This window comes from Oreochromis niloticus, linkage group LG17 (assembly GCF_001858045.2).
Source record: "Oreochromis niloticus isolate F11D_XX linkage group LG17, O_niloticus_UMD_NMBU, whole genome shotgun sequence".
NCBI classification, from domain to species: domain Eukaryota; kingdom Metazoa; phylum Chordata; class Actinopteri; order Cichliformes; family Cichlidae; genus Oreochromis; species Oreochromis niloticus.
In genome coordinates, this window is record NC_031981.2 from 21,217,855 (window position 1) to 21,231,310 (window position 13,456).

Here is a 13,456-nt window from a genome sequence, read left to right on the forward strand (position 1 = left end):
CATTGTGAGTATGTACGGAGGGGGTCAGGAGAGAGATCCAACTGTGAGAGTCTACAGCCATCTGTAAAAAACGATGGACACTCTGTGTGACTCAGTTTGGGGCTTCATTTCAACCAGTGATTTTGATCTTCTCAAAATTGATGAAATCACAAACGCAGTACCACCAGCTTTTGATCCAGCTTTCAATACCATCTGGAGAGCATCTGATTGCCTGCACCTTCATTTTTCAGCACGACAGTTATCCCAAACACACTGCCAGAGTGCAGTAAAACCACACTTAATAGAAAAACTGATGGTTGGTGTGTACTTTTGTTTTGCCTCTACATCCACGGATAATTTAGAATGACCAAGCTAACAGGCATGTCTTTGGACTGTGGGAGGAAGCTGGAGGCAGGCACAAGTAGAGACATGCAAACTCCACAAAGAAGCATTCAGTATTCAGACCCCAGATTTGTGCAATTCTTATTGGTTTGGAAAAAGAAAATGACAATTTCATCCATTTAACATTAAATCTCTGACAAAAAGTGAGTAACAATGAATTCTGTTTGAGGCGACTGCAGGAAATACAGTACAGCAGACGTAGATTTAGATTTAGACGCCACAATGGGAATGATGGTTAATTGATGAAGCATCAGGCATCAGTCTCTATACCCACCAATGACTGACTGACCTGACTCTGTGTCTGTTGGTGGATCGTATGACAGGACAGTATACAGTTTATAATTTAATCCCAGACTCCTTAATCTGACACACACACAGCTAATCTGAGCTAATCTGGGACACCAGCTGGCCTCCGTCCAGCCCGAGTGTGTTTGTGCATTTTCAGTCTCATCTTGTCTTTGTGCAACGAGTCAGTTTTTCCCTCAGGCTGCTGCTCTGATGACTGAGTCACACTTTGCCGTGATTTACATGAGTGTGTGTTCCTGGCTTGTTGAGACTTGTAGTTTCATTCATTGAGTAACCAGTAGTACTGGCACACAGTACAGTTACAGAAGTGTGTGTGGGTGGGTGTGTGTGCCTGTGAGGAAACTGACTAACTGACAGAGGCAAAATTTAAACCTCAAAATTGCAGGTTGCCAAACCAAAGCACAGAGTTCAAAGACACTGAAAGAGCAAAGAGGGATTAAATCCTTTGATTAAAAATATTAACTTATTTTAGTTTCTTTTAATACAACAGATAAAGAATATTTATTGTCCTTCAGTTTACGGCAAACATTAAAAACATTACGTGTAAACATGTGAAAGATGCATTGATATGATTCTTTCTAACCAACAGGAAGCGACTCGTCTGGTTGCAAAACAAGAAAAAAAACATATATTTTTTGAAAAATGATAAAATGAGCCCGCTTCCCACTTCCTCATATCCCTTTATGAGCCTCAGTTTAACACATCACAACTTTGATTTTGTAAATTTTGTCTCCATTTAAGGTCAAATGTGTGATAAAGCAGAGTGCTGTTTGGCATGGACACATGGTGATGGACAAGCTGAACATTTAGTGTTCCTCCGCCCTTCAACGTATCTGAAACTGACCTTAAAGTAAAATGGTATTCCAGATGTTTCCAGAAATAAAATGGAAGTAAGCAGGGGAATAAATGCACAGCTGCAGTTTCTCTAGTTCCCATAGACTCTTAAAATGTCCAACTTTACAGCAGAAATAATCACACTTACAGCCTGATATAAAAGTTTGTTTTTCTTTCTAAATAATTTACCCCATCTTACAGCTGTGCAGGGGTGAATTTTTCATATCAGTGTGTGTAACCTTGATCAGATATTTGAAGAAATATGTGAGAAGAAAAAGCCAAGCAGAGAAGAGCAGATCTTTCTCTTTGGCTGTGTTTTTTTTTACTCACTTTCAGTTCAGTCCTTCTGACCATTTTCAGTAGAATATTTCATTTTCTTGACCTTTGAATCATTGAAGCACAAAACAGGCTCCGATCTCGAGGAATGAACCAGTGGTTTGTCTAAACATAACAGATAACTTTACATAGACCTAATTTAAAATTGAAAACAGACAAGACAAGGACAAAAGAATAAGCGTCAGGCATTAAAAAAAAATACAGCAGATAAACAGTATGTGAAAGTCATGCAGTGAATCTGGACTTTCAGCTGATCATCTACCGTTCACTGAAGCCTCATCAGAAATGGTCTCAGTTGAAATGTGTTTATTCTTAAGGAGGGAAACACGGAGAAAAGGCTGAGGTATGAAAATTACACAAAAACTGGACTGAAAGTCAGTGAAACAGATTTGGTTGAGTGATAATCGCTTCAAATCATGACCAACATGTATGGAGGAGGTCAGGAGAGAGGTCCAACAGGGACAGTCTACGGCCATCTGTAAAACACGGCGGAGGCTCTGTCATGGTTTGGGCAGCATATCAACCAATGGTGTTGGAGATTTTTGTTAAAACTGATTAAATTAAGAACACAGAATATAGTTTGATCCACCCTGTAACACCATCCAGAAATCGCCATAGAAGAGCTACCTCACCAGGTGACCTCACTTTCAATGATGAGGATGTACACATCGGGGACAGGGAGGAACGCTGAACCAGGGGAAACTAAAGGTTGGGGAAACCTGCAGTCAGCTGACACTGAACATGGCTGATGAAGCCTGTCTCCCCGTGACAAAGCTGTGTTCAGATGAAGAGAATTAACTTTCTACTGTTTACTTAACTAGACTGTGGACCTTGTAATTTTTAATAAATAACTGTACCATTAATAATATAAAGAAATAAGGGGTGGACTTTTACACAGTAGTGCATGTACTAATCTGAAGGCTCCAGAATTTGTTAACAGGACACAGGGAGGGCCCTACAAGGATGGATTTTGGCGGCTTATCATCAAACTGACCTTCAAAGACAACAGATAGCAATAATTCACAGGATGCAGGCAGAAAGGCAGCATGGGATACTTATGTGGACAGAGCAGGGTTACTGGATGTCAAGAGAGAGAGATCACTTTCACGTTCACATGTTTTGAATTGCTGCTTACTTTCTTAGTACTGAATGCTGACCGTATTGAATGTTGTAATTCATTTTTCTCCTCAGTCAGTCTGTCAGCGATGAACGCTCACAGCCAATTTAGAGAAGCAGGTCTCTGGAGACCGGGTGGACATTCAGAGTTTTATTTATTTTGTGATTTTTATTGTTGGTTTCTGTCGTATTTTGTGTGTGCTTGCTTTTATTGCACATGTCGTCACTCTTAAGTGTGAAAAGCTTTTTTGGTAGTGAATATTTGTGTGCATGCTGGTGTGCTTTTCGTAGCATTCTTAACTAACCCAGGTGACAATGAAACGTTACTTAATCACATATTTTTATGTCCCAGTGCACATCATGTTCAATTAAGCAGATGTGAGCAGCACAAACTGTACCTCTAAGCTTTCTCCTGAAGGCTCTGTTTGCTCTGCGTGTCTCTCAGGTCAGCAGCTGTGGGTGTTGGCTTTGGGTGTCAGTCCTCACCAGCACACAGTTGGCATCCCAGAGTTCAAATATGTGGGTAACATGCATGGAAATGAGGTAAGACAACACACACACACACACACACACACACACACACACACACACACACACACCACACACACAACACACACACACACACACACACACAGAGAAGAGTGCCACTCCCTGTTAACAGGAAGCAGGACTAAAGGAGGACAAAAGAGATCAACAAAAGCCATTCAGAGTCCAGAGTCTGTGGATTCCTTTGTGTGTGGACAACAGTGTGTGATGACCTGCATTATTCTCAGATAGAAATGGACATTGTGCCGAGTCAACATTACAGCGTTACACAACAATAAAACAAATATGAAGAAATATAATACAAATATGAATTCAACGTAAATAACTGCCATGAAAAAAACTTAACAACGGAAAGAAACAATCGACCAGCTGGCACAGCAAAGAAACACTAATCTCAGGTTCTTTGTATACTTGGGCAGGTCAGTTAGTAACTGGGAATACTTGTAATGGAAGAAAGTGTCTCTTATTATATGTATATGAATGGCTATTGTACATCTGAATGAAGCTCATAGTATAGAGAACATAAGAATGTGACAGGCAGCTGACTTTGAATGCCTCACTGTTCCGTTTTAAAACAGAAATGGATTGGAGGCGTGGCTTCTGTCTGTCACGCCATGTAACATGCCTGATCTGAAAGATGGCATTTTCAAGGTTTTGAAGATTTGCTCATTTAGCATGTGGCCAAAACCCAACTCCACCCTTGGTTGGGCTCTCAATGACCTGCTGGATGTTTAGAGGAAACTAACCCTGTATGATGCCTCACTTCTTCTGACCACAAAACAAGAATAAACAACCTCCTTTTAACCACATCACAAAGCAACACTCATAATTACAACTGTATGCACAGGTGGTTTGATTACACCAAACACGGATCAGGAGAAAGTGAAGTGCAGCCAACGGCATGTAAGCTAATCACAGCACTGTACTGTGTGATTCAGTCTAGCACCAACCTTAACAGGGAGACAGCATTATGCAGGATCTTTGGTCGCACAGCTCTTTGAGCACAGGTTTGTGGAAAGTTTAATATAATATTTTCATATTTCTATAAATGTTTCTCATTAAACCCAACAAACACTTTGACAATGACCTGGTAGTCTTTTTTTGTCATCTAGTCACCATCAAGAAATGGTTCAAAATGAAAACTGTGCCATGACGTGAAGGAGTCACTTTCATGATCATCCAGTGATGTCACTCTCTGGCCAATCAGTGGTGTGCATTCTGTTGACATCACATCTTTGGCCCGACTCAGGTCACTTGGAACCCCAGTAGTACTAAAACAGTACCTGATACCAGGTTCTACCACCTAATGGAAAACTAAAAACTGAGGGCACTGAGACCCTTAATCTGTGAAGTTCTGCAGATAAAAAGCTACAGTTGACTTTTTATTCTATTTCTTCACAAGAGTACACAGGTAAATCAGTTAGCTTTTATTCTAAATGACAGTATGCAGTATTTGAGTGTTTGACCCTTGGGAGCCATATTTAAAAAATAAAATACCTTATATGCATTTTCAACGTGACGATTCTCAGATTTTGTGCAAAAGTTTTCAAACTTTCGTTTTAGAGGAAAATGATTTGCTTGATCTGCAGTGTTACACAGCACATTCAGCCAGAGTTAGGTCATCTGTGTGTCCCAAGTAAGTATACACTAACAACAAGTTTTGTTCTGACTGGAAAAAACAGAAAAAATTCAAACTGTGAACACAAAGGTTATTCTAATAACACAATGTAATCACAAACATCATTTAATAGTCTAATAATCCCATTGGGATAAGACAAATTAAGTCTGCATGAATGTCCTTAAAACCAGACTTAAACCTTTGACCAGTGTCAGGTTGCCATGGTGACAGTGGACAGCTGCACACTGCAAATGTGTGTGAAAGTCAATGGAAGTGTCCTTAAATAGACATGTTACGCCTGGACACACATGCACAAACAGAACCAGTGGCGTGTATCGGCTCAGAGGAACACGGCCCTTTCTCCGAGTCTCCCCATACATACACATGGAAACAGCAGGGTGGTGAATGGGAACGCTGAAAAGGTGCCGTGTAGCGTGCACTGTCTGCGAGTACTCAGGAGTTTCTGAGTAGAGTTTATTTCCTGTGAGGCTCACATGCGTTCTGCCACAGCTTCTACTGATTAACATTGAGAAACTCTGACTTGGCCTCCGAGGCGCCAACAGCAGTGAAGCAGTGAGCTTGATCAGGCAGACAGACAAATTTTATTGTATCTTCATTTTATCGCATCTTTATTTTCCCCACACTGACTTCCAGCTCAGTTCTGTATTACATAGCAGAGGGGCAGGTTGAAACATTCTGAAAATGAAACTTATTTATTATTACATATTTAGTGTATTTGATGCACAATGTGTAAAAAAAAAAAAGCATGTTATAGAGCTAAAAGAAAAAGCTAAACTGAAAAGCATAGGAGGAAAAAATGATATTAAAAGTGTAAATATGAATTTATTTAAAAACAACCTCAGAGTAGCATCAACCCAACATTTTACATTGTGTCATCATTTATGTAACTAAACTAAACTAAACTACAATGCAGAATCAGTGTGTGAGAAACAAACTACAGCCCACACCTTGTTGAGACGCTTTTAGCAATAATAACTGCTGACTGCTGACAGCTGTGGGTCTCACACTGACTCTAGAATACTTTGCTGTACGAGTTTACGGTCCACTCAGTGACTGTAAGGTGACCAAATCATCCCTTCACCACCGTGCTGAGAGCTGGTATGTGGTGTTTGGTTTGGCTTCCTCCAGTGCTTTGCATCATGGACAAAGATTTCCACTTAGAAGTGTTGCAGTTTGTCCTGATGTGTTTTTCCGCACCAAAGCCATGCTTTCATGTTTGTTTTAGAGAGAAGAGGCTTTCTCCTGCAACCCTTCCAAACAAAACATACTTGCTCAGTTTGTTTCTAACTGTGCTGTCATGAACTTTAACATTTAGCATGCTAACGGAGGCCTGTAGAGTCGGAGGTGGAGCACTTGGAGTTTGTTGCAGTATCTCTGACCGTTGCACTGTCTGATCTTTGAGGTGTAGAATGATAGACTTAAGGACCAGATGACTGTTTTTATTAACCTAGGGCTTAAAGTGAAAGAGTGTGTACTTTCTTTTTCACGTCCTGTTTGTTTTAAACTGTGCTTTGAGTTGGAAACTGTTGTTTAGTAAATTTTGCAGTGCAGGAAGCAAAGAACATCCATCGTATATCCACCGCATAACAGAAACTCTGAGTGAGCGAGGAAGAGGTCGGAGGATGTTTCTGTCATCGGTGCTCAGATGTGCAAAATACAAACAGCCATCATGGCCTGGCAGAATAATGTCAGCAGCAAGAATGCAGTCTTGCGTGTTAGAAATGTTTAGTAACACTAAATCAAACAGAGAACTTTCAGCGGCTTTAAACTTCGCCTGAAGGATGGTAATAAAAATTTAAACAGGAGGCACTTCCTCCTTTCACTCATTAACCTCGTACTCTGAGTGTGCTGCACTGACCTTTCTTTGGATTCACTTGGAAGCGTGTTTGTTATTCTAATTCTATTTTTTGTCTATTTTAATGACAACATCTGTCATATTGTAAATGACTCAACAGCTTTTGCACAGATGTTCATGTTCCCCAGTGGCTAGATCTTGATTTTAAAGTGAAAGTATTTTCCTACAGTGTCACTGAAAGTTCACGTTTCTCTCTTCAAATGTGATTTCTACTCTTGGATCGATGTCTGTGTGATTTTGGACATTTCTGTTCCCTGAATGATGAATCCTGAACAATTTGCCTCAGGTGTTCATGTTCCCCTTGAGATTAATTTTAATATATTTGACTATGTTTGTTTAAAGCCTTAGGCATATTTATTTATAGCATATAAATACATTTTAGGTTGTATAATAAAGCAAATATATGAGATGAGTTGCAAAGGAGTGACGACTTTCACTGACTTTGTGTTTAATTTACATTTTGTTACTTTTGCGTTCAAAATAAAGATTTGATTGACTGCCCTTGGTTGCTGCAGACCTTATGCACCATCCATATATTTATTTATTTATTTAAAACAATGACAACATTCAACATTTGACTCCAACAAAACTGAAGAGCACAGAGGTAATAGCGCAGAGTCGCAATGTGATATTAATAAATATAAAAGACACTAATGGGAATAAATATCTTTGGAACATCGTCATGTGTTTGGCAGTTTCAAACATGATCGCTTTTTTGTCATAATCTGACAGATTTCTACTCAGAATCAGGGTTTTCACATGTGCTGCTTCTGTGAATTAATTAGGACACACTTTTTGCAGTGATGTAAATTTCTGTTGCACATTACCCGTCAAACAGGTGACAAAGGGAGGTAGTTCTTTGGAGGATCCAACCGTTAAATCATTACTGAAATATCTAACAATAAGCAACAGCCAACGCCTACCAGCTCTTTCTGTGACATGGTGTGATTTTCTCCCTAGTTTTTTTGTAAAGAAAGAAAACACTGGTTTTGCGTTCGTGTGGGCGACAAAGAAAATGAGGGCACATCGGTGCTCTCTTGTCTTCCAGGGAAGTTCAGCTGCAAGCTGTAGACAAACACTGAGGTTCACCTCAGCTTCACTCAACATTAGGTCACATAAACACGGCTGGACGGCTTTAATCTTGTTATCTAAACTTGTTGGAGGAATTGTTCAATGACACATGGACTGTATGGGTGGCAAACACCACCATATATTTTGGTTTCATCCAGTAACGGCTGCTAGATTTTAAGATATCAGTAATTAGACTTGACTTTTTTTTAGCATAAACTTACTTGGGATATTTTACTTTACATTTACCTAATTCAGTAAATCACTGCCCTTATTTCCCATTTTCTAAACTGCAGAGCTATGGGGTGGCCAAGACTTTTGCACAATACTGTATGATGTTTTTCGGTGGTGGATATTCATATGAAATTAAGCCAAAGTTGGCCAGAGTTTCAAATAATGAGGTCAGTGTGTGTAAGCCAAAAGCTCAAGCTTCACACTGCTTCATTTCAGATGTTTTTTTCTGCTCATGGATCTGGATGATGTCATAGGGAGAGAATAAAACTTCAAGGGGGGCCCGTTTGAAAACAGCCTATTTAAGACAGAATGTGAAGGGAACTGTGAAACATGCAAAACTGCTCAAGTAAAGCCCAAGAAAAACAATCTGGAATAGATCCGCTGTCAACTGCCAATATCACCTGTGCCCACAGAGAGGGATGAAGGGAAGCCAAAATCTGCTGTTCCTCTAATGACTATTTGAGGGTCTAGCAGAGAGTCAGTTCCAATATTCAGTTCAATTTTATTTATATAGCACTGAACCACAGCAATAATTGCTTCAGAGCACTTTATATTGTCAGGAAAAGACAGTACAATAATACAAAGAAAAAAGAGAAAACCCCAAAAATCAAAGCAAGCACTCTGGCGATGGTGGGAAGGAAAAACTCCTCCAGCAGAACCAGGCTTAGGGAGGGGTGGACATCTGCCGCGACTGCTTGGGGGTGAGTGGATGAATAGACTTCGATGTTAAAATGCCTGCATTTACAGCAGACAAGTTTATATCCTGCTGAAAAAAAACCTGTTTTGTCCTCTATCACAACATCTTCATAGGGGAATTTTTTTATAACTCTTCCATTTGGTTGTTTAGTTCAGTTCAGTTTTATTTATATTGCACCAACAGTCGCTGTTCGAGGCATTGCCTCTCACAACTGCAGGGCGTCCCCTCCTCTCTGTGGAGACTGACCTGGACCTCCGAAATGCTTGAATCAGCAGCTGCTATGTGATGGTTTCCGCTTTCTGACTTTTTAGCGCCATTTAGCAGAGAAAGAGGAGCAACAAAGAGCAGCTCGTCCAAAGCCAACGATCCTTGAGTTAGTGTTTCCATAGAGACTGATAAGGAATGTGTCGATTGTACAAAACACAGGAAAGCCAGAACTAACAGTAGCTTACTTTATCGAATTTCCTCAACCATGAAAAAAGTGTTGGTGGATAAAATTTCCCGCGCTGAAAACTGGCTCCACACCGACCCTGATGAAGGAACAGTTGCCTAACGTAACAGAGCGTGTCAGTGATGTTCGGCTGATAGAAAGTAAAAAGATAAATCACAGTTTAAAGATGCAAAACTAAAAATACAAATGTGTGTTTTCGTGTGATGGCAACAGAGAGAAAAGATGGAGGGAGTTTAAATGAGTGACGGAGGAAAGCAATATGATGGCTGGAGGCAGCGCTAGTCCTGACATGTGTGTGAGTGTGTGTGTGTGTGTGTGTGATGTGGTTTTGGATACACACCTTTCCCACCCTTCTGTCATTCCCACTCCCAAGGCTCTCATTCATTCACAAATATGTTTTTCTTCCTCCTCCCTACACTGTCTTCATCGTCCAATAAGCCGCCTGTATCCGGAAAAAATGCCTCATCGTGACTCGTCCCTGGATTGCATTTCAATTCCTCGCTGACTCACGACATCACTTCCTCCCCCGCTGTTTTCTTCAGGCTGGAACATGCAGGGTCAACACACAGAAAACAGAGCAATGGTGGAATGAAATTAAAAGTTAAACTCACTGTTAGCCCAATAAAGTGAAAGCACTGCATTGTAAAGTTTATGAAAAAAAAATCACTCTAATTTTTTTTTAAATAACTGAAGCTGTTAAACAATGAAAATAAACATTTCTTCATGTTAAGGAAGTTATATTATTATTGAAGAGCTAACAACTGAAATTAACCTCGACTGTGTCTGCCTGTACTGTCATGTGATACCAGTTTATACAATTTTGCAACTAAACTTAACGTCCTCATCTGGAAATACTTAAACTTTCCACACATATCACTAAAAGAAAACTGAACTGATCTGAATATTTATTGACTTCACTGCAGTTTTCACGCTGTGCAAACCATCCATTTAGCCAAAATGAACCCTGGACACCCATAAACTTGGAGTTCATTCGTTAACCCATTCAGATACTCAGATTAACCTGGAAACATCATCTTTTCTACTGTTTTTCATATGTAATCATGTTTTTCGTGGGTTAGTCAAAGGTTAGTCTCAGTGGAGCGTTTAGGAGGACTGACCTCGACGGGTGTTTTAGCTCTACGATGAGCCACAGGGATGGCCCAGCTGCATGTAGGAGGTGAATAACATAATGTCTTTTGTTATGGTGGAAAGACATTATGTTATATTGGCGGAAGTGGAAGTGATTACTTCACAGTTGGTTGACCATACCTGCACTAACATCTGTTCACCCATTCTCCTGAATATGAATCCTGCATAATGCATAATGTAAACTTTGTGCTGTTCACTTATCACTTATGTGTGAGAACAAGCCATAAATTCCATTACAACATTTGTTTTTCCCTAAATTTCTTTGTGCATGTTTGTGTGCTTTCAGGTTCTTGGGCGAGTGCTGCTCCTTCAGCTAATAGATGAGCTGGTGCGCAGTTACCGTAGCAACGAAACATGGTCCTTAAGGTTGCTGAACAGCACACGTATCCACATCCTGCCGACAATGAACCCCGACGGCTTTGATGTAGCAGACAAGGACTGCTACAATGGCCAGGGCAGGTAACGCAAACAGTTTTACCTCTGTTTTAAGTTTCGAGAGACCTGCTGTACACCCTATGCTCATCAGCAACTGGTAAAACATTAAGACGGCAAACAGACGTTTCCTGACTGGGAGATGGAGACCAAAAACAGAGCTAAAAGAGAGATTGAACACTGCTGATTGTGTTGCTCTCTGTGTGCAGTGTGTATTTTAGCAAAAACTCCTAAAGATGAACTCAAAGGCATGAACTAAACTCTTACGTTAAACAGTAGGAAGTGAAATTGTACAAGAGAACAACTGAGCCGTTGTTGAGGACTCAGAGCTTTATTTGCTGCATGCTCATGCAATATGCATGACTCCCTCCTGAGGGACATATCTGCCTCTGTAGCTGCTAAATGCTCTGCTGTGTTCACCTGCTCGTCTTTGATGCAGCCTGCCTGCTGTTGGCTGCTCAGCAGGTCATGTACGGTGGCTTTTTTAGAGCCTCGACAACTGAAAGCAGCTGCCTGCTGTGAGATGCAACATCCAGATAATGAATTAAAACTGTCCAAAAACATTGCTGGAGGAAGTATTCAGATCCTCTTCTGTAATTAAAGTATTGACCGCACGCTATAAAAGTACTTAGATTAAAAAATATCACTGAAGGAAGAAAAGTTTAATATTAAAATTTTTAAATTTTACTAAACAGTAAATAAATAAATAAAAATAAATAAATAAAAATAACTGCACCCAAAATTATGTCAGATATATTAAACTTTAAAAAAACACACCTTGGACTTGTTTTTACTGCACAAAACAAAACGAATATGTAGAAAATATAATACTATCCCCTGTAAAGGCTGCCCAGCGACTGAGCTGGCCTCTGTAAATGCAACTTGTGTTACCGTGATTCTGGGAAGGTGTAACAGCATATCTTGAAAGGCAGTCTGTTTTTTTATACGCACTTCCACACTCCCCCGGGAGTCGTCTCATCCACAGGCATATGGAGACATTCCAAGTCTGGTATCAAAAGATCTGCAGTTGCAGTTTTCTTCCTCAATCAGCAGCAGAGCATTGAGTGCAGGAACACCACGATGTGTGCTGTCTTTCAGGACATCCTGTTGTTGTCCTGCACCATCTCCAGTTGATTAGGCTTGTAGTCCAAATAAATATGGCCAGATTTCAAACTGAAATAACCCATGACTATGGTGACTTATGAGAGGCTGTCTTATTTCATATTTTTAGAGGCAAAGCTCCAAATTTATGCAGCATTTAATAACTATGAAGTAGTATTAAAAGTTTACGTTCCTCAGATTTGTGAGGAACGTGCTTAGGGGCAGTACTTGACTTAAACCACTTAGTTACAGCTGACTGGGTGTAAAGTTCCTCGGATTACTGAGGCTATGCACCATCAGCAGCCCTCTTCATGGGATCCACTGTTAGCATAAACATATTGATAACATAACATGAAAGCTGGAAAATATTTCTCACACTTTACGTTTGCAAAGAAGAATTTTGTGTATGTGCATGTGTGAGTGTGTGTGAGATTAAATGCCAAGATAACACACAGATATCTTGCAGTCACAGCTTGATTGTTTTGTAAGCTTAAGCTTCATTGGTGCACCCAAAATACTTTGATTAGCAAGATAAACACACACACTGTAGATCTATATCACACATATGCACACACAATTATAACCTGTGAGTATCTAATTATGATTGTTTCGTCGTCTTTGTATATTCTGTTTACAGTAGACTCATGTCTGCAGTAACTGCTTGTGGGAACAGTCTCATTATGTGGACTTGCCTCCCATATAGGTTTAGTCCGTGTGTGTGTGTGTGTGTGTGTGTGCGTGTGTGTGTGTGTGTGTGTGTGTGTGTGTGTGTGTGTGTGTGGTCTCTTTGGGGGTCACTGCTTTCCAAACCTTATAAGGAAACATTTCACTTAAGCACATGAAAGTGAGTGAGATGACAAATGAGATGGTGAAGCCTTGTTTTTAATATACCAGCACTAATTCCTACACAAACGTGCCAGAAGAATCGGATCGTCCTATTGGCTGGATTACTTTTCCTTTCGAGTTCAGGTGGATGAGGGAAGAAGTTCACTTTTGAGATTTCAAAGAAGAATTGGATCATTATTTGGAGATAAAAGACTCAGATCAGACCTTTTATGATAATAGGTCCATATTTTTACTCTTGGACTTCAGTACAGCGGCTTTACATGATTAACAGATCAAAATAATCCTTATTTATCTCATACTGAGCCTCAGTGCAGCTACTTCTTTCATCCACGGTCTGAAACTATAGTCAGTAAATAAACGATGGACGTGACCATAGTGACATCACTGACTGGTTTCAGACTCTGGCGTTTTGAAGCTTCAGCTTTAGCATTTTTGTTGCTTGCATGTTGGTTTTTGTGAGAAGTG

At 40.1% G+C, this 13,456-nt stretch overlaps 1 protein-coding gene across 2 annotated transcripts in view; it reads left to right on the forward strand.

Moving 5' to 3' along the window:
• Positions 1–13,456, forward strand: part of cpm (carboxypeptidase M) — a 28,467-nt gene that overhangs the window by 3,847 nt on the left and 11,164 nt on the right. For both annotated transcript variants that reach the window (XM_005463490.4, XM_005463492.4), the window contains exons 3-4: positions 3,419–3,516; positions 10,899–11,071. In XM_005463490.4, the coding sequence (XP_005463547.1) occupies positions 3,419–3,516; positions 10,899–11,071 (271 nt within the window). The remainder of the gene's footprint in view (positions 1–3,418; positions 3,517–10,898; positions 11,072–13,456) is intronic.